At 34.0% G+C, this 26536-nt stretch overlaps 3 protein-coding genes across 5 annotated transcripts; 1 reads left to right on the top strand and 2 right to left on the bottom strand.

Annotated features, from left to right (window-relative positions):
* Nucleotides 1-1125: 1125 nt before the first annotated feature.
* On the top strand, nucleotides 1126-2907 carry LOC121245961 (huntingtin-interacting protein K-like). The gene is made up of 4 exons (XM_041143896.1): nucleotides 1126-1337; nucleotides 1522-1577; nucleotides 2470-2536; nucleotides 2630-2907. Exons 1-4 carry the CDS (start codon nucleotides 1206-1208, stop codon nucleotides 2708-2710), a joined length of 336 nt encoding a protein of 111 aa, XP_040999830.1. The 5' UTR covers nucleotides 1126-1205; the 3' UTR covers nucleotides 2711-2907.
* Nucleotides 2908-4952: 2045 nt separating this feature from the next.
* On the bottom strand, nucleotides 4953-11404 carry LOC121245960. 2 transcript variants are annotated; one of them, XM_041143895.1, is made up of 13 exons: nucleotides 10450-11402; nucleotides 9569-9989; nucleotides 8825-9491; nucleotides 8509-8549; nucleotides 8095-8163; nucleotides 7812-7912; nucleotides 7567-7645; nucleotides 7234-7332; nucleotides 6997-7065; nucleotides 6829-6878; nucleotides 6630-6711; nucleotides 6232-6326; nucleotides 4953-5661 (listed from the first exon to the last, which is right to left on the bottom strand). In XM_041143895.1, exons 1-13 carry the CDS (start codon nucleotides 10866-10868, stop codon nucleotides 5535-5537), a joined length of 2319 nt encoding a protein of 772 aa, XP_040999829.1. In that variant the 5' UTR covers nucleotides 10869-11402; the 3' UTR covers nucleotides 4953-5534. The 2 variants fall into 2 exon arrangements, 1 of the variants encoding a protein (XP_040999829.1); XR_005937034.1 differs by having other exon boundaries at nucleotides 5626-5661; nucleotides 6232-6337; nucleotides 10450-11404.
* An 8115-nt stretch (nucleotides 11405-19519) lies between these two features.
* Nucleotides 19520-25660, bottom strand: LOC121245962 (ATP-citrate synthase beta chain protein 2-like). 2 transcript variants are annotated; one of them, XM_041143897.1, is made up of 17 exons: nucleotides 25553-25660; nucleotides 24754-24870; nucleotides 24519-24621; nucleotides 23946-24011; nucleotides 23735-23858; nucleotides 23514-23648; nucleotides 22821-22881; nucleotides 22636-22712; nucleotides 21966-22121; nucleotides 21691-21819; nucleotides 21405-21537; nucleotides 21186-21313; nucleotides 20905-21010; nucleotides 20707-20783; nucleotides 20542-20612; nucleotides 20113-20397; nucleotides 19520-19909 (listed from the first exon to the last, which is right to left on the bottom strand). In XM_041143897.1, exons 2-17 carry the CDS (start codon nucleotides 24851-24853, stop codon nucleotides 19834-19836), a joined length of 1827 nt encoding a protein of 608 aa, XP_040999831.1. In that variant the 5' UTR covers nucleotides 24854-24870; nucleotides 25553-25660; the 3' UTR covers nucleotides 19520-19833. The 2 variants fall into 2 exon arrangements, with proteins under 2 accessions (XP_040999831.1, XP_040999832.1); XM_041143898.1 differs by lacking the exon at nucleotides 25553-25660 and adding an exon at nucleotides 25232-25521.
* Nucleotides 25661-26536: the final 876 nt, after the last annotated feature.

Consider the following 26536-nt stretch of genomic DNA (forward strand, 5'->3'; position numbering starts at 1 on the left):
TCGTCACTCTCATATTTCTTCCCTACAGCTTTACCCATAGAACTACACATTTCCTGAAGCTCCGCAGCCATTTTCCTCTAACCTTGTCCTTCAATTCCTTCAGGGATAATGATTATACTTCTCCTGCCACCACCTCATTTGATTGAGAGCATTCTTCCAGAGTCTATACAACCCAAGACAATGTTGTAGAACTTATTACTAACTCTTCAGTTACCTTCATCTCCCCCCCCCCCCTCCTATTATGCTAAATACTTGATTTTCAGAATGCGAAATCTCGAAAAACTTTGTCTCTATAAGAACTACCTTCGTGCACACCATCCTTAACAGTTGCGTCTCCTAACGTCTTTTAAAATAATGCTAATCGTAAATAGAAATACCATATTACCATCCATGGATATTGAACACAAGGAGCGAGGAAATGAAAGAAAATGTACGAAGAGAAAAAGTAGAGAGAGGTTTTTACATCTAGAAACTCTTTAGATTGTTTCTTATTACCTAATATCGCAATTTGCAAATACATATTATTTATGAAAAATGATAAACACTTTATACAACACTTTATACACAACACATTATTTATTCTTCTTCTGTGTTAGAAGGCACTACATCTCTTCGCCAATCAAATGACACACAATCTGCCAAATGGACATGATTTGATTGAAAAAAAAGTAATATATTTTTCTTATATCATAATCTTATTCACCTCACCTTATAAGGTTATCACGTGACAATCTCTTGATTAAAAATATGAGAAGTAACATAGCTATAAATAGATTTTATTAAAATAAACTTACAAACTAATGTATATTCATTTTATCCATTAAATTGTAAAGTAAAATTAACAGATCATATGAAACTATGTTAATTTGTGAGTTTACTTTTATAAAATTTTTTTATAACTAAAGCATTTCTTTAAAAGTTTATATCTTTGATATTACTAAAAGGAAAAAGAAAAAAAATGAAGAGGTTTTATTTCAAATAAATATACATGATGGTCTTGGTATTAATAAGTTGGAAATTTGTCTAATTTTCTATATTTTTTAGGAATTGAAATATGAAATTATTAATTAAACTGGAGTTGGGCCAACAAGTAGGGGAGCCCATGGATCACGGGATTGATCTGCACTCTAGCTCGTCCATAGTTAGGGTTTTAGATTCTCACCTTTCGTTCTGCAGAGAAAGCGATCGAGCAAAGTGAGCAAATCATGGAGGGCGTAGACGACGGAGGGATAGAGACGGTGTTGGACTCCAAGGACATGCAGCAACAGAGCAAAGCCTTCGACAAGCTCACCGACCGCGTCGAAGATCGCCAGCTCGACTCCACTCGCGTCCAAGAGGTCCGGTCTTCTCTGTTTCTTTCTTTCTGTATCTCTGAACCTTAACTTTATCTTCTGTTCGGATCAAAATTCAGGAAAATAAACATATTTGAGACTCGTGCGCTTTCGTATGTAATATCGAGGAAATTTTTTGCCTTCATCTTGATTGTGGTTTTTTTTTCCCTCTTCATGGTTATGTTCGCAGGCAATGGCATCGATTGCGGCATCAGCTGAAGCGGATTGGAAAGCTACGAGATTGAGGTACTGATTCTCTGACTTTGTTTTTGTTTCGAGCTAAGGACTTGATCGATCAAAAAACGCTCGTCTTATAGACGCGGAGTTTATATTACATTAGATACTATGGAATTGGTATAACCTTTTTTAATTTCCTACTTTTTATTTTGAATGTGGAAAATCTCTGCTGCTTTAACTGCTTTCGCAACAAACCCTGAACACCATATAGAGTGCTACATTTTATGCCGATTTGTTTACCTCGAACAGTGTTTGAAAATGAAAAGGCATGAATTTCAGGGAATTAGTTTCCTTTTCGAAGAGCTTGAAACTATTTTGAAAACATAATTAAACTAAAATGCAATGATATTTTTACGTCTTTTTTCAGTCAATCAGACAGTGTAGTACTCCGAGTTAGTTACCTGGTGACTTTTTTCTTCAAATTGGGATGCATGTGACCTGATTCTATGATTTTCATATCGTGGGCTAGAACTATTTTGAACTGCATTTTCATGTACAAAGAGCTCGTTACAAATTGTGTATGCATTTGAAGCAATAGTAGAACTTCTCAGGGGTTGTAGTTTAATGTGTACTAATCTGAACTATAAAACCTTTAGTTTCTTTGGCTACATTCACTTTTTAATGTGCGGAATTTAAAAGTTATTAAACATTGTGTGTTTTTCATGTTATAATCGCTTCAAGAGTAGGAATCTGAGACTTTTTTTCTAACATGACCGTAAATTAAGTGCTATTAATTTCTTAACTAATATTTACTGCTTGATCGGGCTGAAATGGACGAGTCTTTTTTTCTTTTGACATGTTAGTTGAGGATAATTTTTCCCTACTCCGGATTATTTCTGCATTTCTTTCATGCTTTTCTGTCTCTGTATTTCAACAAAGATGGCATTTTCTTCCTTGGCAGAGAGAAAGAACTGGCTTCTGTTAAGATTAGCGCAGCCGATGTTGACATAATTGCAAATGAACTAGAGGTTAGATGCCTACTATTTTTTCTCATGCTCTTTAATGTATATTATCCCTTTGGCCGTAGAAGTCTTATGCTTCGTGTTCAACATTGAGAACAGTTGGACCCAAAGGTGGCTGAGAGAACCTTACGTGAGCACAAAGGTGATGCTGTTGCTGCCATTCGGCATTTGCTACGGTAGAATAGGGGAGTGGAGTGATTTACAGGAGGTTGCGTTCTCAGAATTTTCTGGAGTCACCTGCTTTCTATTGAAATATGAATGATTGTTACGGACAGCTATATTGTTTTGCCCGCAGAAGTCTCTAGATCTGTCTCTGCAATGGAACATGTTGCCTCATAAATTCTCTGTGCGTAATTACTCAGATTTGTTATGATGTTGATGAATGCTTTTTTACTCAATTGGTACAAAAAGACTAGTAAATTTCTTTTTTTGATTGGCACTTCCGAGAACAATGTCTCAACTAATCCTGTGGGTGCACACAAAATTGAGAAGCAGATATCAATACTCATAATTTCAGGCCTTGAAAGCTTGAGTTGCTAACGGTCTTTTATACATACAAGCAAATGATTTCATTCTAATAATAATAATTCAAAGTATAGTAAATGGGAATCGGGGGCTCCTACAATCGCTCCAAAATTTTCGAACTTAGATGTAAGTCGTCAAAGAACTGTAAAAAGAAAATGTAAATAGAAAATGTAAACGTAGCAATTAGGGCTGAGCAAAATTCGACTATGCTCTGGCTCTGCGGAGTTTTTCACCAAAAGTTATCGGGGTCAGTTTTTTTCACCAAAAAAATCGGAGTCGGAGTTAGTAATGTACCGACTCCGATATTGTACATATTTTATAAAATATATATATATTTTTTTATATATTAATCATATATATTTTTTATATAACTATAACTTATATAGTTAGTTAAATTTAATAATATACTAGTATGAGTAAATTAATATAAAATAATATACTTGTACTATAATATAAACAGACTAAATTGACTAATAATAGTTTAGTATATGTAAACATCATACTATAAACTATTACTACCATGTAACACTACTATATAATAACAACTAATGTATAAATACTAATGTATAATAACATTTAATACTAATGTATTATGTATAAATACAAATATATAAATTTATAATAATATGTAATACTAATGTATAATAACTAAAGTATAATAACATGTACTAGTAATGTATAATAATCAATGTATAATAACTAGTAATACTAATGTATAAACATTAATATATAATAACATATAATACTAATGTATAATAACATTAATTTGTACAATGGTTTATTTTTTTAATTTTGGTTATGTTTTAATAAAATTAAAATTTGAAAAAATATTTTTTAAAAAAAACTAAAATCTATAAGCCAAATCCGATTAGTGAGAGCCCAAAATTGTCAAATTGAAATTTTAAATAGGTTAAGAAAAAAAGCCCGAATCCGACTCCGTTCTAACAAGTCAAAGTCGGTGTCGGATGTAGGGCACTTCGACTCCGACATTGTCGGTGCTCAACCCTAATAGCAATGAGAAGTTTGGGCAAATGGAATAGTCCAGGTTACATGCTCTATTGCCAATTGGCTGCAGTATGGCTTAAGAGAAGGCACTTTTCAAAGAGGTCTACCTAAGGTTTCTAGTGCAGCCATGAGATGGAGTTGCACCAATTATGGATCAATTGTTGTGGTTGAAGGTCTCTGCTTCCAACTCCACTGACTTGGATAAGATGGAACGTTGACTCTGGTTTTTAAAAAAAATAATAAGATAGATGGGAATAGAAGATCAACTCAATCACAACTTCGTAGTCGTTCGAAAAGCCATGGAACTATATCAACGCATGGGGCCCATGCTTCAACTAAGGAGGGGAGTGGATAATCAGATCTTTCAAGATCTGAGGCCTAAGAATTAGATGAATTGGCACATTAGGCACACCTGTCCACCGTTTTGTGACACTGCTTCTTGCACCTTATATAGATCGGCGGCTTAAGAATCTAATGGTATGGCACGTGTAGCTCGAAGGTGGCCGAAAGGTGATAGATCGGCCATTTGAAGGGAGGAGCAGCTCCACTCAGATAAGCTCCTTTTGTGTGGATTGAAAATGGTGAGTTTAGAGAGAGAGAGAGAGGTCACTTTCCTCCACTATGATACGAAGGTCTTGTAGTGGTAAGGACGTGCATGTTATTAAATAATATTGCATTGTTTAAATTATGTAGCAACTTCGCCATCGCCTTGTAGGCCCCCCCATTATTTGTCACGGTGCATATCTGGGTTTTCTTTTTTCGAATTTTTTACACTTAAAAGCCCCAGATCATTTCATGGTGGCTGTTACTTGCATGTCGACCACATTACTTAGTATTTTCTCATGCTTTACGTTTCTTTAGCGAGACCATGCTAATACCTGAGAATGAATCATGGATTAGTCGGACTTTAGCCCGAACACCTCATGCTAATAAAAAGAAAAAAAAAATTCCACATCATTACCGTTGCAATCATGTGCAAATCCCAAGAATTAAGAGAACAGGAGAAGTCTAGTAATCAGACAATGGAGAAACAAACTGGACTACTAGAATGTAAAACCGTGATTTTCTTTTGTACAGCTTTTCTGTTTAAGAGCCCCAACTTGGATTCTCCGTATAAAATCACCAACTTGGGATTTCTATGATACCAACCAGCATGGTTTCTCCCACCACACATCACCATTATGAAGATTTTGTTGTGATGTAAATTGAACAAACAATCATCACTCAACAAACCCCATATCACCACCAAAATTAGGTAGCTCACATGGGGTGACAGCCACTTTTTCTCCTCTTCATTTGGCCAGAATGTTGACCAAGGATTTCCAAATGTTCAACTTCATGTCTCCAATATCACAAGCCAATTATGGCAATTTGTTGTCAATGCTTGTCGATCAGTATTGGAGCAAATCTTTTTGAAGATAAAGCCACCAATGGCAGTATTGTAAGTGAAATCCAGAGCACAAATGAGTTGAAACTACAATTCCTTCTGGGCGTTATCTACAGCTGCGGAACGGGCTGCCTGAAATTGAAGGGCATACTGTCTCTGCAACTCTCTGAGCCTTTGCAACAATTCCTGGAAAGTTGGTCGGCATGCTGGATCTCTGATTTTGACAAAGTTGTAGATCAGTACATTAGCCATCTTTGCAACTTGATCCCCATCTTAGATGCCTTTATAACTAAAAACTACAGCGAAAACAACTAATATGATCATGATTGACGCTATCATCTTCATCATAATCCCCATCGATCCAACCAACCCACACATGCCAAACCACTTTCAACAATGAAATGGCAGACATCTGCAAAAGTGTTTTTTTTAATATATAAATTATACTCCCACAAGATTGGGCTATAAATCTTACAAGATGAATTTCTCACTAAATATAAACCAAACAAATAGCATGACCTTTTAAGGTTATATGGTCGCCCAAGCTATGTGAACTCACCAAATACTTGGGCCTGTCTATGTGATTAATTTATGTAGCGCTAAGGGCCATAGCTTCTAGTTACCACACAAGCACATTAAACATGGTTAGAATAATAAAGGCAATGCATCATAGCCAACTACTCAGATATTGTTTGAAATGTCAAAACTAATCCAACTTATCATTTGCAGGGTACCATTGCTTATTGCCACTCTAGATAATGAAAATCAAACTAAGAATAAGCACCTGTGCCAGCAGCTTTCGATAATGGAAACCCACTGTGGATCAGCATCCTTAGGAATTTCCAGCCGTTGATTCATGAACCCTACAGCTCCAATCACCTGCAAGTATCCTAAAGAAGATGTTCATATGTGCAGCACATTACCCTTTTTGTTGAAATTTTTTATAAAGAAATCCCACCATCAACACCAACTTCTGCTATTGCCAGTGAAGGTATCTCTATGATAAAGTACTGAAGGAATTTATCTAATCACAATGGTTTGGTCACAAATGAAAAAGAGATTTTCCATGGATAAGATAAGAGATTTATAAACTGAACAAAATATTTTGATTAAGAAAGTGGGGTTTTATTTGTTCACTCAAATATAAAATCCTGATAGATTTTTTTAAATGAAAAACAATACCTGCATTGAGTTGAGATTGTCCCAAGGGATCTTCTCAGTGGCAAGTTCCCACAATATCACCCCATAGCTATATACATCAGACCTAAATGTTTCAAGAGAGGCAATGACGACTGTATGTTTAAATTTGGAAATTTAAGGGAAAAAAAAAACAGACACTTGAATCAAAGTACTCAGATTTAAATTAAAGATTGCAACATACTTTTCATCTGAAGGTTCATTACGGAGAACTTCTGGTGCCATCCATTGAGGCTACAAAACATGAAAAAAGTTGTATCAACAGAGAATTTCTATGTAGCCTCATGCAAGATAATTTAGAAGGATGACAAATAAAACTGATGAAGAAGAAATCAAGAGTGCCAATTGATACCGTTCCCTTCCCAGTTGTAGCTGTGAGATATGTTTCGTGCTTGAGACGTGATAGACCAAAATCACCAACCTGTTTAGATGACAATTGATGAGATTATGCTTTTGACTGAAAAGGAATATACACATAATAGAAAGCAGATCTTCAGAGTCCAGTTCTTATCAATTGGAAGATTGGAAGTCAATTGACAAGATTATGCTTTGGATTGCTAAAAGGGAATATGCATGATAGAAGGCAGACCTTTACAGTCCAGTTCCTATCAACTAGAAGGTTTGATGACTTCAAATCTCGATGGATGATTGGTGGGTTGTAATGATGAAGATAATTCATACCCCGGGCCTGTAGAAGGATTAAACAATGTAATAGTCCATGAATCACTATGGGAAGATGTCACAAGACCAACGCATGCAAACAAATTCACTCAGCCCAAAGCTAGAAAAAAGTTCAAAAAGAAAAGAACGAAGGCAGCACACTTGAGAACACAACAAAAAGAACAAAGGCAGCACACTTGAGAACACAACAAAAAGAATCATTGAAAAACTAAAGAAAAAGTGAAATATAAGTAATACTCACTATATCCAAAGCCATATGTACACGGCGCCTCCAATCTAGTTTTGTTGTGTTCCTCTGTAGTAAGCGAAACAAACTTCCACTGCATCAATTAAAAATAGATATGTGACACCCATCAGCACAAGTGTTACACCACATTCTTGGAAAGTTCCCTATCAGTATCGATATTGTTACATAGGTAAACATGAGAAGAATATATCACAAATGCATGCAATATAGAGTTCTGAAAAGGAGATATGAGAATGTACCGTGGAAAGAACTCTGTAACAATGCAGAGATGTTCATAAGAAGTTACAGCTCCCATAAAGAGCAAAATATTTGGATGTCGAAGTCTTTTCATAAGAGATACCTTAAAAAATAAAGCCATATTTTAATATCAGTGTTCAACAAAAACATATTCACAAAAAATGGAAAGATATGACTTCATATGGGTTGGTGTAAAAAAGTACAGGAAAAAAAAATCAAGCTAATAAATTTTTTACGTTCCAATTATGCCAGCATCTACAATAACAAGATAACTAGAAGGCAAACCTCTTGTCTGAAAGAAAGTAGTACATCATCTGAATATTCTTGCTTGGCGAATACCTTTATGGCAACATCCTGCAATAATATAGATATAATTTCAATCACACAAGCAGATAATAACAGTCACAACCTTCTTGTGCACTTATTGCTTTCATCTAATAGAAAAGGCTACTTAAAACTGAAAAAGTGGTATCTAGTAAGGCACATTAAATGGGATTTGGAAAATTTGTCCCACTTAATGCTATTGCACATAACATTCAGACCTGGAAACCCAATGCATAATCTATGGATACAAAATCCCTGAACTCAGCTTGTTGGTTGTCAGCACTGCAGCAACAACTTTCAAATGAAATAACCTAGATTCATGTTTTGTGTACATGCAGCCACATAAAAAACGAAGCAAGAGAGCAAGGAACATACTGATCCATACCAGAGACCATGATATACAGTTCCACAAGAACCTGCAGTAGTGGGAAACACAGTAAAAAAGTTGTGAAATTAAAATAGGACCGAGCAATGCATCACAGCATAGACTTAAATACAAGGAAGCATAAATTCAAAGGAGAGGCTTTAGACAAGATCAAATATGGATGACGGCATACACTCAACATTGTGTTCATTCGGTCATATGCTTTACCGAACTTCACAAGAAAATACTGTTTCCCCCCCCCCCCCCCCCCCCCCCCCCCCCCGGCTTGGCATATATGAACAGGGTGTTCAATTAAAATACAATTACCTTGACCAATTTGTTCTCCAATTGTCAAGTCCTCCCACAAGATTTCATAATCCAAGCAGTCAATATCCATGTCCACCTTATTGATTGCACTACTGCTGGTACTTCCGCAGCTGCTGGCACTGCTGGTGCTATTTACATTAAACGAGGACCAAGACCCTGGTGCCTCATTGTTGCCAGGCCGATTACTTTCACTCACCTGGATCTCGTGTTTTGTCCCAGAAGGGGGATTCTTCTTGCTATGAACCGGTTCATTCTCTTGATCATCTTGCAACCAGGGCCAAACAAAACGCCCAGTCCTTGCCTCTGAACCTTCTCGCTCATTCACTTTCCATGGCCATGATATTCCTTTCTTACCAATCCATGCTTCTGCCTTAGAAGTTATGATCTTGTGAATTGCAGGCTTTCCTTCACTCTCATCACCTGAATCTCTCGAGAGTTTTCCAGGGTACTTCTCCTCTCCATGAATAAATGCACCAAAAGGAGATGGAGCTATATCTCCCCTGGGTGTGCTAGCTCCACTTGAAGTTGCATCCTCCCTATGGTCAGCGAAAATGGCATCTGAGGAACCGTGATCAGAATGGTGACTATCTCCACTTCCACCTTCACGCTCTGTGCTATTCTCTCCTGTCCGAATTCTTGACTTAACTTTGTTGCTCACCTTGGATGCCTGTGTTGGTGATTTAATATTCAAGAAATGCCAGACTATAATAAATCAGTGTAACTTGAAGATACTAACAGACTAACCAAATTAGAAATTTTGGATGTAATTGCAACTTGCAGAGGCTGCTGAGGATCAAGACCGAGTTTATTTGTGATTGTGAGGCCACTTCTGGACCGACTAAAACTTGAATCTGGTTCTGAGTTCTTTACACCTGATCTTTCAACCCTCGTTTCTTGAAAGGACCGTGAATCACGCGATACACAAATAATCCCAACTAAAGTCCCATCATCATCATAGAATGGAGTATCGGTCAAAACAGCTGAAAACCTATCCCCCATCTTATTCTTGACAGGAATCTGCCCAGTCCAGCTCTCTCCCATGCTGACACGATGCACAACATTATTTGCTATAGAAAAGTTCTGGGGTTCTATCAGAAGTTCAATGGCATCCTGGCCTAGAGCTTCTGCTGCAGAATAGCCGTACAGGTTCTCAGCAGTTCGGTTCCTGCAAAATTGAACATTCCCAGATAAAACACAGCGAAAGCAAGCTGCTATTTAATTAATAAGAAAGATCATACATTTCGGGAAGTGTATAAACTGCAAACGCAAGTTCAGGGTTTCAGAATCACAACCCAGAGTTGATCCAAAATTCTCAATTCAAAAAGCACCATCAATCTACAGTTGCAATATAAAATCCCGATACAAACAAAAGCAAATATATGGTGAAACACAAATTCCACATTCACATTCGTGAAGACAGACAATACTAAATGAAGGGACCCATATACAAAAAATAAAACAAAATAAAACTGTAAAACAAGCCTCTCAAGCGAGCTGGTCACTAGTAATGTATGAACCAAGAACAATAAAGTAAATAAATAAACGATACCCAAATGCATAAAACAAAAGAAGCATAAAAAAAAAAATTTAAAAGCCATCTAATTGAATGAAATCGAACTACTGACCAATAAATTATACGTCCATTAAGATCAAATATATGCACAGACTGCCCCATAGACTGCAAGATATTCAAATACTGTCTATTTGTGAAATTTACTGCCGAGGGCCCTCCAGCATTCACAGGCTCGCGGCTCCGACTCTCCCTCTGCAGCGGCGACGAATGCCGAAACGAAGCCGAACCCTTTTTCCATGAAGTTGCTCCGCCTTCAAAACTGCCTCTCATCCGAGGCGGCGCAGCGGCGGCCAGGGCAGAGCGCTGAGGGGATACCGAGTGGGACCTCTGGTGGGGATGCTGGTGGGACTGTTGTTCGGATTTGGCATCACCGGAGATCATGAGCTTGGACATCTCTTGCTTAAGGTGGGCTTGACCAGCCTCCAGCTCCTGGATCTTCCTTAGTAACTCCTCCGCTGGTGGGGTACCCATTTCGGCTTTTTGGGACTCACTCTCAGAAATTACCCACTTGAAATTGATAACTGCGTATCCAGAAGATTCATGGCCCTCAATCCCTCTCTCCCGCTATATATATATACACATCCAATGTCTCGTCTTGTCTCTGTAAAACTCTCTTTTCAAGTAATTGACGAAGGCTCAGTTGATAATCTCCAGGGATAAGAAAAAGTCTGGGTTTGAAATTGATAAGACCTGCGGATTTATGAATCTTTCTCTCTCTCTCTCTCTCTCTCTCTCTCCAAGAACTTTATCTGTGCCGTCAATTGGACTGAATAGATAGGGGGGACGGTCAAGACTCAAGAATCTCTCTCTCTCTCTCTCTCTCTCTCTCCCTCTCCCTCTCCCTCTTTCAATCTTCTCAGCTTCGTTCTCTCTCTTTTTAGGCTCTGCTTTTGCTTATTCTTCAACCCTCTCTGAGTCTCTGTCTCTCTCTCTCTCTCTCAACACATTCTTTCTCTGCGCTTTTGGGCGGTTTTGGTCCCTCAGTTTCTATCTCATCATTATCATCTCAGTCTAACCACATTTAAGATCCTCTTCTTATACACTTAAAATTTTCTTTTTATAATATATATGTCAAACTATTTTTACCCACGCTCAGAAGAGCGCGTGGAAAATTCCAGCCAATTACGTTCCAGGGATCTTCCCAGTCGGTCCAATGCGCACCGAGCGCCTCGGCCACGCTGCTTCGTTGCGTAGTCAGGGAACCTTTTTATTTGTGTTTCTTTTAGGTAAAGCTTTTGCTTATTCCTTTCTAAAGGCTCTTTCTGATTGGTCCATTTTCGACCCGTCTTTTTCTTTAATCTTTTAGTTTTAAGTACTGAGATTCTTTACCATTCTTCTCACGTTGTTCTTTACTTTCGGTTCAAAAAAATAATACAAAGTGAGATTAGATATAATTTTATAAATAATAATAAAACAGCTTTCTTACTCGTCATTTTACATATTTTTATTTTATTTTTATTAAACTAATTAAATTATTTTACTTGTCATCTATATATTATACATTTGATAAGAGAAAAAAATAAAAAATTATGTGTGATATGAAGATGATGAGTATAATTTTTTATAATAAAATAATTTGTGAATAGTAGTGATATAATTTGAGTTAAGTATTTTTTAGAGTTTGAAAAATAAAAAAGAAAAAATTGAATAAAAAATATAATAAAATTAAAATATTAGTTAAAGGTGTTAAAAAAAAATATTTAAAAAAAAATAAAAAAAATTGCACTAACGGTACGTCTAGCGGTAAACATTAGACGGTCAACTAGCATCGTCCTTTAATATATATATATATATATATATATATATATATAAACCATGCTCATAATTATTTATCACTATCCTAAATGATACATAAATATTAGGGCTGGGCACCATGCCCTGCATCCGACTCCTGCATGGGGCGGCCGAGGCACCCGCGTGCACACGGTCGTGTATATATATATATATATATATGTATGTATATATGTATGTATGTATGTAAATAAAATTTAATAAAATGATGTTGTTTATCTTAAGTTTTGTTTTAAAATTCTCATGTTGTTTTTCTCTCTTTCTTAAGGGTGTAACCGATTCGATTTTGAATAAATTTTGGAATTGAATCAATATATACTAGTTTTGAGTTTTGAAGAAACGATACCACACTGGTTACAATCCTAAACCAATACTTCTGATTTTATTAGTTTCGATCCGATTCGATCCGGTTTTAATCATCTACCATAAAAAACTGCAATCAAAAAATTGATGTCATGTAAAAAACTTGCTGCCATATAAAATCTATTATAAAAATATAAAATATGCTATAACAAAGATCTGCTACAAATACTATACTATAATATTATATTAATATTATCTACTATACTAATATTAATACTATAATATAGTTATCGTGATTTATATAGTTATTTATATATAATGGATTACTAATAGTGATAACTAATACTAATAGTTATTTAACTACTAATACGTTAGTGTCTAACTTATTTATAATTTATGTATCTTAGTGATAATATACTAGTGATAACATGTTAGTGTCTAACTTATTTATATATTTGATTACATATGTTAGTGATAATAATTAATATGCTAGTGGTTACATATATGCTAGTGATAATATATTATATGCTGGTTACATAAACTTTTTATATGAGTGTATGTGATCAAATGTATAGAAATGTATTTATGAGAAATAATATATTATAATTTATTATCCCATAAAATTTAATTAAACTTGATATATATAGTTTATATTAATAACATATGATCAAACAAATGTTCATGCTTAAGTTTAAAATTTTATGTTATATTAATTTAAAAAATTAAGATTTTTAATGTTATATCGAGTGTTATATTAAGATTTATAATATTAATTTTAGGTTCTATTATCTTTTGTTTGCTAGGGTTAAAGAAAAGTTTTTCCTCTCTCAAAATAAAGATAAATTCTTCAAGTCATGGAGGTAATTTTTTAAATGAGATAGTTTAAGTAAGAAATTTTCCAACATACAATACATAAATTCCAAGTATTCAATGGCAATCATAGATAGTATCGACCCATTTATTAAAAATAAAAAGTGTTAGACTATATATAGATCTTAATATCAAATATTGTGTATGTCCACAAATTATATCCATTTTTCTTGTAATTACAAAAAACAAAAAAGAAACTATTTGGATTTGGATTTAGAATAGATTATGATTATTTTATTGAGAGTAATATTAGATACAGTCATGAGTTATGTCAGCATCGCATATTCTTTAAAAAAAAAAAACATATTTATTCACTTTTTTTAAAAAAAATAAATATGCAACACTTGCACACTCTTTAAAGATAAATATCACTTCTCTTTTATAAAATTTCGAAAGTAGCGGAACTACAAAATATTTAAATTACGTTTAGATGTTAAACTGAGTTGAGTTAAGATGACAAAATATTGTTAGAATATATTATTTTTTAATATTATTATTATTTTAGAATTTGAAAAAATTGAATTGTTTATTATATTTTATATTAGATTTTAAAAAAATTATAATAATAAATTAAAAAGAATTTAGCATTTAAACGAAGTCATACAGTTAAGAAAACGTTGTAGGACGTACGTACACACTATTTCTAGCTATTTCAACCTCCTTAATAGAATAGAATTCTAAAATCGTACGCTTACGTTTGGTACGGAGAATATCTTACAAATATTGAGAATATTTATGAATAATAATAATAAAATATTAAATAATAATAAAATATTAAATAATAATATATAGTAAAAAAATAAGTAAAAAATAAAAAATAATAGTAAGGGTGTTTGAGAGAACTTGAGCTACTCTTTCTACAATCGTTTTGTGCATGCAGAATTGTCCATCATCCTCTTCCTTTTGTCTGTTTTTTTTTTTTCCTGGTCAGCTTCAAGCTTAAACTAACAAACTTGATATCTTTTCTTTCCGGCCAGACATTTCTTAAGTTCCAATTCCACATATTCATTGAACTCGTGACTTTTGGGTTAGATTAATCTAATTTTATGCCCACACGTTTTAAATAAAGTAAAAATCCTTGAAAAATGACCGTATAATAGATAGAGAAATGTTTTAACTATAAAAAAATTTCACAAAAATAAATTTACAAACTGTCATGACTTAATGCAGTATATTAGATTGTAAATTTACTTTTGTTATAAAATAGATTTGATATATCATATGAAGTAATGTCAGTTTATGAATTTATTTTTATAAAATCTCTAGATAAGAGAGTCTTTTGTAGCAACTTAATTATAGGAAATCAAATATCAATAATGATACACATACAATTCTTTAAAAACTATTTTCTAACTTATTTTCAAACAACAAATAAAATTATGCCACTCCATTAAAAATAAATTTTAATATTATAAAACTACCATCCATTTCTTTAAAAAACAGATTACGTTTGAATATAAAAACACTCTCAATCCATCTTATTTCATTTTATTATTATAAATTTTTAGAATAAATAATTCAACTTTTTTAAATCTCATAATAATAATAATATTAAAAAATAATATTTTATTTAATTCATTTAAAACCATCTCATTTCATTTTATGTCACCATCTAAACCAAACGAGCCAAACCGCTATCATTTTCCTCTTTAGAAAAGAAAACGCCTCCATTTACGGCTCTAAGCTTGACCACTTTATGTATGGATGTGGGCAGGAGAAAAAAGCCGAGTTCCAATAGGGCATGCATCCTTATCTCATTCTCCTCCACTCAAAAATACTAAAAAATTACATATTTATAAAGTTGGAGGGGTCTTTTTACCTACATCCCAACTACTTGACCTTATCAAAAGAGAAATAATTTATAAAAATTTTAAATAAATAAATCATATACAAGTCATTATAAAAAAATAGACCTCATTTAAAAAAAAATATATAAAAAAAACTATACTTTATTAATGTGATTTATTTTTTTTTATAAATAAATTATATGAAACTTATCTATTTAAAATTTATATTTAACATTACACTTATATAAAAGCTCATTACCTGCCTAAATTAATCGGCCAGTGCAGAAACTCTTGAACACATCTCCACGTCTACCTCAAAAGAAAAATAGATCTCGTGAAAGGGTTGAAAGAAAGGAATGGGTTTTTAGGTGAGGTTTGGATAGTGAATTGAGATGAGGTAAGTTAATATGAGAGTTAAAAGTTAAAGTTAAATAAAATATTATTAAAATATTATTTTTTGATATTATTATTGTTTTGAAATTTGAAAGAGTTGAATTGTTTAATATATTTTGTGTGAAAATTTAAAAAATTATAATAATTAAATGAGATAAATTGAGATCAACTCTAAAAAAATTACAATTTAGACAGAGAGAGACCGGTCGCATGATATATAAAAATTTGTACATAACAAAGATTAAAAGAAGACTTAAAAGCGTGCATGAATATATAGGAAGTTTCAAGTTTGAATGTGAAATAAAAAAATAGAATAATTTAATATGCCAATTGACCTCAATATTCTTTTAAACAAATAAAAATAATTAATTATCATATTCTTTCTCAATATAAACTAGAAATAATTTATAAGAAAATCGTTATTTATTTTGTTTGGACACCTTATCTCAGCAATATTAAAAACTAAAAATGTTCATTTAATTCATTTTTATTTTGAAACCTAATATTATTAATGTTTATTATTTAAAGTTTTTGGTTTATCCATATTGTTAAACTTAAGACTCGCTTGGTTGCAAGACTCAGTTGAGATTAATTCAGTTCAATCTAATTTTAAATTGAGTCTAATATCCAAACACTAAACTTTCAAATTATTAAACTCATCTTAACTCAAAATTTTCTTACACATGGAACTCACAATATTTTTCAATTCAACATATCTTTATACGTGAGACCCACAATTTTTTTCAATTTTTCATAAATAGTACTAAGTTCATCTTAACATTCAAACACATATAAACTCATTTTAGATAAGCCCTACATAACTTGCTACACCTACTCAACTCATAAATATTCATAAAGAACTCAGTTTAACTCAACATCCAAACGCAATCTTAAGTTTTCAAAATAAAAGATAAATAAAATGATCAGGAAAAGTCATATTAGGATATTCAAAACTAATTTAATTATATGTACAACATAATAAATCAAATTAAAAAATTTGACTTTACATGATGAATCAATGAGCATCTATATGATTTATGGAGAATAAAACATATTTGAGATTAAAAAAAATCACATCTAATATTCTTTTATTATAAAAATATCTTCGTTCTTTTTCGATAGCTTAAATGTCTATAAATTTCTTTGGAAAAATTTTTTATTAAAAAAAATATCAAAGTTTTTTAACTTAGAAACAAAGAGATATTAGAAGAAGCACGTCTTCCACTACTTTCCTTTAAATTTTAACATAAAGAAACTATTGTAATGAGCTTCCAGCTTTACCGCATTGCTACGAAGTTTTGATTGAATTTTTTTTAAACATAAGTTTTGATTAAATTAATGAAAAATGTCATAATTTGGTACCCCTAACTTCTTCCCCGGTTTTATTCATCAAGAATTAGCTTCATTTCTCCCGGCAGGCTTTTGCATTTTCAAACATATCAAAATTGAAACTTGTTGGGACAGAGTTGTTCGGTCCCGTCTATTGAAAACTTATCACTAATAATAAAGAAAGAAATAATGCAAGTAAAGATATAACACGTTGACTCAGACTTTTAAAAAAAAAGAATTTCATATGACAAGTAGAACTCAATCACTTCAAGAAAGGAAATAGATCTCTATAATAGAAGGAGATATCCACAAATCTATAGAGGCTCCAAACCCACCATGCACAATGATTCAAAAGAATCTTCTATCAAGGGAGGTATGTTTTTCAACTCTAGAAATCCTATATTACTCCATTGTATTGTGAAATATGTGAAGATATGAGAGATTGTAAAATCATCAATTATAGTGGATTTTGCTTCCAAATAACTCATAAAGGTAGAAGTTACGTTGAACTACGTAAATTTCTATATCTCTCTTTATTTATTTTTATTTATTTATTTACTATTTATTTTCATTGATAAATGTGAAGAACATCGTATTGAACCCCGAATACCATCTTATGTTAGGAATGACTCACTCTTTCCTTCTTTCGGACCTATTGTGCAATTTTTAGCATTAACAAAACCCCTCGCCAACCCTCACCTTCAAAGGTACCGAGTGGAGAGAGGAGCTTCTTCCAATTCTCTTGTTCCCTTCCAAGACTTAAAAATATATTTTCGTAGAGTTTTTTTATTTTATTTTAATGTTTTTCCTCCTTTATGATATGAAAAATAATTAATCTACAACCTTCCTACCATTAATGAGAAACAAGTGTTATATGTTAGACCTTTTATGAGAAGTTAAACAGATAATAAATTTTATCAGTAAATAATTTGAAAATATAGCTTAAACCGCCCCTATAGGATATAGCGATCCATGCAGGACGCTCTCTTGGACCAGCCGATTGAGGAAGTATGGGATCGGGACTACTCTATTGTCCCAACTTTCCCTCCTATCTTTTGTTTCTTTTTATATATAATTAATGATTTTTCACCACCTAATTTTGAATGTTTTATGGTGAACGTGGGGTTCTCCCACGATTCCTTGAAATTTAATAATAAATTTATTTGATTATTTAAAAAAAAAAATCTCCCACGATTCCTCCCTATGGCCGCCATTAATACATTATTTCCCACTCTATCTCCCGCCTCTTTCCGTCCATGTCTCAATATCAAACTTGTATTAAATACGGGTTTTGAACTTCTCAGTATGAAAGCGAAGCAATAGTTAGCCCTTCTTTTGTATACAGTAAGATGAGATGATCTGTAAATAATAATAAAATAATTTATAAATAGTTTAAGTTAGTATGTTTTATAGGATTTTAAAAAAAAAATAGAGAAAAAGTTGAATACAAATATTGTTATTATATAATTTTTTAGTATTATTTTTGTTTTAAAATTTGAAAAAGTTGATTTTTTTTTATATTTTTTTTGAAAATTTGGAAACGTGGTAATAATTAAATAATAATTAAATTAAAAAATTAAAAAATTAAAAATTTGAAATTGACAAAGTATTTATATTTATTATATTTGAATATTGAGATTAGAGGAGATGAAAGTATCTCTCTATCCAAACCAGAGCTTAATTGAGAGATATTACTTTTCTTGTCGTCACTGGGCTGGCCAGTGGACACCACCTATAAAACTACTAAATTTCTAAAATTTACCTTGATCAAGAAAAACAATGGAGTCAGTATCTCCAAATCCGTAATATAAAATACCGTAAAATGCCAAACAAAATCTCAAAATCTATAACGTAACATAGGGCTAGCGGCGGGGCGCCGCCACCCCACCCACCTCGTCTGGCCCCTGCCTGATAAGGATAGAGCCCCAATCTGCAAGGGGATACGCGCATGTAGCTAGGCACCAAGGGATGAGGCTCGGGCTGGACTCAAGCCTGCCCTGGGTTTACTTTGTCTACTCGGCCCAACCCAGCCCACCATATACGTATATATCAAAAAAATAATTTTCTTTAATAAATCGATGTAGATTTATCCAAAGTTTTTTTTTAAAAAAATAAAAAATAAAATTACATCATTTTTTATTATGTTTGGTTTAAAACCTTAAGCCACCATCCCCCCCCCCCCTCTCTCTCTCTCTCTCTCTCTCTCTCTCTCTCTAGTTTGGTTTTGAATGTAGGATTTTTTTTTTTTTATGAGTCATTACGTAATCATACTACTTAATTTAGGACCTATAACAGTTGTAAAATAAAAAAATATGTATATAACCGATGTGGTATGCTTCTATATAAATGGCGTACTTGTTGAATGAGTCAATAAGCAAGCTTACAATATATATATATTGTCAAAACACTAGTTATCATCTGAAATAAATATGGGAGGTATACTGTCACCGTATACATACAAGGATCTATGAGCAATAGCCTTGCAAGCACCTTGAATGTTGGAATTAGGGATTGCTATGGATGGACGGCCAATGTCGCATGCTAATCACAATGTGGAATGGTTTAGTCATGTACGTTCTATTTAAATTATTTATCAACTACTACTGTATGTGACAGACAGACATGATGCAAAAGTGATCTTTCATTATGTGCATAGAAACACTAGTATTTATTTTGGGATTATTAATACGTCTTTATCTCTAGCTCCTTGGTATGCCAGACACAAAGCACTGCTACTATTTCTTTACTGAAACTAAACTTTGTTTTACAATGGATCTTGGAGTTTACTCTATACGGATTTTGATACAACTTACAAATGAAGATGCTCAGCTTGCCACAAGCAGCATGAACACTTATTCAAACAACTGAAAAATCATTTCAGCCGAGTGCAGAAACTTGGAAAAGGAAAATGCTAGTTGAAAGCAGGTCAGCATGCACTGCTCCTCCCGCTAAATGAAATGCCATCATTTGGTGTAAAGAACATCCTCCCCTGGGTGGCGATAGAGCGGCTGTTTCAATCTCTTCTGATCAAAGGTGTGCCTATTTTTTTTTTTGTAACAAGGTGCATTCAGTTAGGTAGAACCATATATGATACTTCAAGGGAAATGTAAACGTTTTAGTAGAACTCGATACCATAACTCCAATGCTAATGGTTCAGTATCAAGGATTTGATTGTAACCAAATAATTAAAACAAAACATTACCATGTCTGGATAAGAAATTTTTTAGCATAATCTAACTCACCCAATCAGGCCAATGGAGCGTGCCAGCACAAAGATTCCATTTAGATAGCCAATCTCGACAATCTCATCAATCTCTTGCTTGGTGAACATTCCACAGCCGGCAAGGAGATCCAAGAAAAGGGAACCAATTGCACCGTCAACATTCATCACCAGATTATTTGCTTTGGAGAGGGTGTAAATTTCGACTTCCACAGCGTATTCCATGTACTTTACAGAAGGGAAATGTGAGCGAGCGAACCGTTGTAGCAGCTCTACTCTCTTGTCTCTGTTGTCGCCTCTCTTGATCCTTTTCCCCCCGGAAATAAACAAGAGTTTCAAACACTAGTATTTCTGTTATAGCCACTAGAAGCATTATAAATCTTTTGAATTTCATGGTTTCTATGCTTTTGACAATTTGAATAAAATAGTGGCAGTTGAAAACTCCCTGTACCTATGCCCAATTCCTGGTACACGGATGCCCTTCTTTTTCATGGCTTCAACAAACTCATATGGTGCCAAGCCCTGACATACACCGCAAAGAGATATCATGTTAGAATCTTTGACCTGCAGAAACCAACTGACAATAAAGTTTCTGGTAATGCCCATCCTGTCTCACCCGGTCACAGGCATCCTTGAAGTATCGAGCAGCATCGTCAATGGCACCACCAAATCGGGGACCAATTGTAAGCAAACCTGTTTAAGAAGTGTATCATTCACTATTCCCTCACATGATCAGCTCAAAGGAGCCAGTCCTCTTAAGAAATTTGAAGTAATAAGCTCAGAGAGGGAAAGCCACTGAATGGCAACTCTTTACCAGAGACCAGACAGGAAATAAGGTCCTTTCCAGCTCTTGATGTTACAATAGCATTATGAGCACCAGAGGCACAAGGACCATGGTCGGCACATAACATGATACACATCTGATCATTCTTGTATTTATTAGTTATAGGACAAGAAAATCCAAGTTTGCTTTTAGAAGCAACATTTATTTAAACAGAAAACTTAGGAGACAGTGAGCTAAATCAAGCAAGAATTTTGAGCAAAAAAGGAGTTTACAGGGAAAAAAAATGATCTCTATGGTCATGAGAAACCTACCTCAATAAATTGTGTGCAGTAACGGGGAAGGCTGCGTTTGAACCACAAAAGTGAGACAACACCACCAATACAATTACCCGATTCAACAATAGAAGACATTGGTACCCCAGCATAGCATTGCTCCTCGCCTACACATTGATTACATGGAGTAGAGAAAATGATATCTAATCCATAAAGCACATGAATACCATATTAAAGTATTGAGGATTCAAAAGGTACCCCTTTCATCGGAGATGGTGGAAATAATATGAGTTGGAGCGCGAACTTTCCCACTCTTGATGGCAGTGTTAAGATCCTCGGGGATTTGTCGAGGCTGAACTTCCTTTACCGGTTTAATCTTCTTTTCTTCAACCTCACAGTATATTAACATGCAAAATAAACAAATAGAGTTAAATGCAGAGCCTAAGGGAACTCATGGCAAGAAATTTTGCTTTCTTTTTCGTTCAGCACAGGGTTGGAGGTTACTTATAGAATGATAAAAGCTCATGATACTTAAGAAACTAACCAGTTTCTCAAAAGTTTCCTTAATTGCAGTTTCTAAAGCTTCATATGATGTGGGAACAACAGCTCCAGCTTCTCTTAGTGCTTGATTTTTTGCTTGAGCAGATTCCATCTCACCACCACTTTTAGCCCCCTGATTTCAACAATACCAAGGATTGTAATTCTTTTTATGAGAAACCAAGGAATGTTATTACTTGGGAATGGGCGCCTTTAGTAATATCATTACAGAATACTGCATTAAAGAGAGATCAGTCAAAGACAATTAAGGTAGTTGCTTACAGCATGCCCGAATTGTACTTCAGATTTGAAAAGTCGTGCACAAGTGCCACTAACCCAAGCAACCACTGGTTTAGTTACTTTCCCTTGTTTCAGGGCTTCAACTAGCGAGTACTCATCTCTCCCACCAAGTTCCCCAAGTACAACAATCATTTTAACCTGAGGTTTACAAAAAATGAGATGGAAGGAGAACAACAAATGAAAACAGACAAGACACTCAGTTACAATCTCATAATAAAATTTGTCAGCTTTTATGCCTTCAAAATAGAGTTTGCAATTTATAACCAAAGAAAATTGCATGGGTATGCAAACAACATCAATTTCTGGTCCTCGAAGAAATTGGGACTTCTTCATTTTTTTTTTTTTTTTTCATAACTTAAAGCTGAAAGTATAATGTAAGATGGTGCAGATATTACTTGTCACACAGAAAAACTAAGGCTATGTTTGGATAGTGAGGTGATCTCAAATGATCTATGAATAGTAATGAAAAAGTGATGAAATTGTAATAATAAAATATTGAATTGTAGTTAAAAGTAGTGAAAAGTAGGTAAAAAGTAACGATAAAATATTGAATAGTAATGGAGTGATCTCACCCAAACATGGCCTAAAAGTACAGGAAGCAAACATTTGGCAAGCACCTAAGAGGCCGGAGCAAATCAAAGTGATACCATACCTGCGGAATGTTGTTAAACCGCAAAACATGATCAGAAAGAGTGGAGCCTGGGAACACGTCCCCTCCAATAGCAATACCTAAAAGAGTTCCAAAAACTCAACAATGTTTAGATTACAATCTAAACCCATGCAGATTAGGCTACCTTGAAGATAAAAATGAAAATAATAACACTGGCACAGAGGTACCTTCATAAATTCCATCAGTAACACGGGCAACAGTATTGTATAATTCATTTGACATCCCACCCTGCAATTGGGTGAAATTGTTTAACCGTGAACATAAACATGGCATTCTTGCCGAAGACAGTAATTTTGAATGGTAGTGAAAAAAAAGCCAATCAGGAGGAAGATCCAGTCATGTCAATTGGGTAGGGGACCCACAATTTGGAAACTCCTATACCAAAAGATGCTAAATCTCAATCTTGAATTAAAGATTACACAAATCCATCAGCCAAAGAAAGTGCCAAATTGTGCTCGAGTGCTTAGAACTGTTTGCACCGTTCAGTTGACAGAGAAAAACAGGTCGCGCATACACTTCCAATGGAATCCTTATACTAAGCTATCATTTGTGTCACTACTTGCATCTGTATTAAGAGGATATGTAGTAGGAATGAGAAATACGAACAAACTCAATCTCAGATCAGATATAAATTGCTGAAGGTGAAAAACAAGATTGTTAATCATTGCATGCATCATGCAACCATTATAACACAAAAATTATATTATGATGACATTCTGGAGCTCTATAACAAAACACCATTGAGCAGCCAAAAAAGTATACTTATTGTTAAGAAATTTCTTGAGAGTGAAGGGCAAAAAATGCTCCATGATGTGAGAAACATACATGCAATGAAGAGATGAAAATGAGTGACTACATACAGATTTGGAGACAAAACCAACAGATCCAGGCCTGTACAGCTTGCAATGAATTATATTATCAATAGTTCCAGCAGTGTCTCCAATCTTGAAAGCTCCGGCTTGAATGCCTCCAACAGTTGCTGGGCCAATAACAACCTGCACCGTCATTAATAAATTAGTACTGCTCGTTAATCTCTTGCCTGGTAAAGTTAATTTAAAAGTATATGTAACTTTTCTCTTACCTTATTGTTTGCCTGTGCAAATGCAATCAATTGCTTCGTGTCTGACTCTGGAACACCTTCAGCAATAATAGCCACAACTCGAATGGTTGGCTGCTTCAGAGCATCCATCGATGAGGCGGCAGCACTGTAGAGTTGTCAAATATAATTAATCACAAAGTGTAAACTAATGAAGTCCATCAACACAAAAGGAGTTCATTTGATGAGTGCTGACCTTCTAAAGGATGCAAAGTTGATAAAGATATCAGCAGTAGGATGTGCAGCACAAGCCACCTCAATGCTGCAAAAGAAATTGACGTAAAAAAAAACAAAAAAACTCAGAAATGGATATAAACAGCAGATCATGCATGTTAGTTGCACTAATAGGTTAGTGAGCATACCACAATTTGACATCATTATTTCAGACTACTCATGAAAAAAAACTGTATGTATCTATCTGTGTGAATAAAACTGTATTCCATTGTTTGTAATCCGTCATAATTCATCGATGAATAAATTGTCATCACCAAGTAGTAGTGTATGTGATCACTATGTTATGTGCAAGCAGGTTATAATATTGAGATCTATAAAAGATGAAACAAACCATAAAGCAGTCCATTTTGCACGATAGTGAAAACAATTTATTTTAACGATATTAGAAAAAATAGTACCACAAAAGGATAATAGTCAAAACAAACGGATCAAAGTAAATCTGTCGTCTGATCATACAAAATTGCCTATCCCAAGTCTAAATCAAACCATCAACAGATAAGTATTATATAGAAAGTGAACGCTAGACATAACATACGTTGAGTGCACAGTGATGGCAATCTCTTCTTGACCAAAAAAGAGTTTCTGAAATCCATCGCCACCAGGATTAATGATTCCAGCAACCGACGGTGTTTCCCTCCCTATGAATCCAAACATAAACACATCCAATCAACACCAAAGACTAAAAGTCAAATCCAAGACGCTAGAGGAAACTCAGTCACTAAATCATTATATCCCTCTCTGAATAAATGAGGTAAGCATTCAATGCACACCACAAAGGAAGTCAAAATCAAGCATCCGCTGAATCGGTAATTGCTTGTAGTTGTAAAACAAAGCTTGGGTAGTGCGCGAGAATAGTTGTCCGGTGGCCATGATGGAGACTTGGCGACCTGTTACATATATTAGAATAAGATGCTGCTTTAGGAAGTTCAACAGACATATATATATATATATATATATATATATATATATAGAAGGAGAAGGAATACTAGAACTTCTAATATAACTTGAACCGCATCAAACACCTATGATTAGTCTAACTACTTCAGTTGGCGAATGAAGGACTATTTAAATGGCTGTAAGATGTTCCCGGGCTAGCACTTTATGATCCAACATTAATAATCCATCACGTGTAATCTCCGATAAAAATCAGCAAGCAGATTCTAATAAGTTTTGTAATTAAAGCCATGATTATTATATCACTTTTGTAAGGCAGTCCCAACGCAATGTGTTATTAACCGACAGATTTACTTCCAATCAAACAGCGTATGATACTAATCAGAAACAAGGACCATATCTCTCCCGCTTTTTTTTTATGTATCTATCCCACATTCGAAACCTCCAGAGTCAGTTCACTAACTGAGAAAACAGACATTTCGCTCCACCTCAAAGACATCAACAAACCGCAGCATCAGACAAGCCAGAGGAATCCGAATCCCGAGGTAAGAAGAACATAATCCAGACCAATATTGGGATTGGAGTAATCAGGGACTCCTAAAAGGACAGTCCTCAGCAATAGAGAGAGAGAGAGAGAGAGAGAGAGAGTTTCCAAGGTAGGAAATTTAATGATACCTGGCAGCGAACAAGGTTCAAACCGAGTCGGCCAGATAGAGCTCAGTGGCGGGAATGGCGAACCAGGAAACTACAATGGAGTGCTGCAGGTCAGGAGTAACGACTGATGGGTAGTCTGCTTTATATAAGCAGCGGGAACGACAGTGTGGGTAGTTTAGCTTACGACCACGTAGATATCTGTATATGGTTATGAACTTTTTTCTATTCGTTCGGATTAAAAAATGATAGAAATATAAATATAAAATATAAAAGAGAGTAATAATATTTATTTTGAAATTAGTTATAGAAAAAATTATATGATACGAATATTTGGTGTTTAAATTTGGCATTACGATCTTTTACTACTGCTTTGGTTTGGTTTGAATTCGGACTGTCGTGTTAGTTGGCGGTAGGTTGATCCAAGGGCTGACTTTACCCCCCAAATAACTTTGTTGTATTTTAAGATTCACAACAAGTTTCATTTATTTTAGACCCCACGAATGATTACAATTTAAAATGAAAATAATATACTTATAATTATTATTATTTTCAATGAGATATATTTTTAAAAAATAATTTATCCAATTAACATCTTTTTACAGAAATATCATTATTTTAAAATACGATTATATGAAATATTATATGTATGAGTCGGGCTACTTTGTCGTCTAAAGTAATCCGCTCAAAGTTACTGTTTCTTATTTTTTGATTTTTTTTTTTCTTATTTTTTAATATATTTAAATATTTTTAAAAAAATAAAAAATATTTTAATATATTTAAAATTATTTCTTTAAACATTAAGTAAAAAATAAATAAAAATAAAAATTTTGGCAAGCGGTGAGCGATAAGGATAGGAGGGTAAAGTAGTTTTTTCTATCAGTACTCACTGCCAATGAGTCATCGATGGCAGTGATGGATCTTGGCGATGCAAGAAGTCGCAAGGTCCGACGAGGTCGATGATTGCAACAATAAAGATTTCTTGATGCTTAAGTTAGTAAACGGTGC

This window comes from Juglans microcarpa x Juglans regia, chromosome 1S (genome assembly GCF_004785595.1).
Source record: "Juglans microcarpa x Juglans regia isolate MS1-56 chromosome 1S, Jm3101_v1.0, whole genome shotgun sequence".
In the NCBI taxonomy this organism is placed as follows: Eukaryota; Viridiplantae; Streptophyta; class Magnoliopsida; order Fagales; family Juglandaceae; genus Juglans; species Juglans microcarpa x Juglans regia.

Coding starts and splice junctions, on each gene's coding strand:
- LOC121245961 (XM_041143896.1), top strand. CDS start 1,206: ATGGAGGGCGTAGACGACGGAGGGATAGAGACGGTGTTGGACTCCAAG. Junction 1,338..1,521: donor ACTCCACTCGCGTCCAAGAG/GTCCGGTCTTCT, acceptor TTATGTTCGCAG/GCAATGGCATCGATTGCGGC. Junction 2,537..2,629: donor TAATTGCAAATGAACTAGAG/GTTAGATGCCTA, acceptor CATTGAGAACAG/TTGGACCCAAAGGTGGCTGA.
- LOC121245960 (XM_041143895.1), bottom strand. CDS start 10,868: ATGGGTACCCCACCAGCGGAGGAGTTACTAAGGAAGATCCAGGAGCTG. Junction 9,990..10,449: donor AATGGACGTATAATTTATTG/GTCAGTAGTTCG, acceptor TCAATTTTGCAG/GAACCGAACTGCTGAGAACC. Junction 6,327..6,629: donor ACAATCTCAACTCAATGCAG/GTATTGTTTTTC, acceptor GGATACTTGCAG/GTGATTGGAGCTGTAGGGTT.
- LOC121245962 (XM_041143897.1), bottom strand. CDS start 24,853: ATGGCCACCGGACAACTATTCTCGCGCACTACCCAAGCTTTGTTTTAC. Junction 22,122..22,635: donor GGTTTAACAACATTCCGCAG/GTATGGTATCAC, acceptor TGTAAACCTCAG/GTTAAAATGATTGTTGTACT. Junction 21,314..21,404: donor CACCATCTCCGATGAAAGGG/GTACCTTTTGAA, acceptor ATCAATGTGTAG/GCGAGGAGCAATGCTATGCT.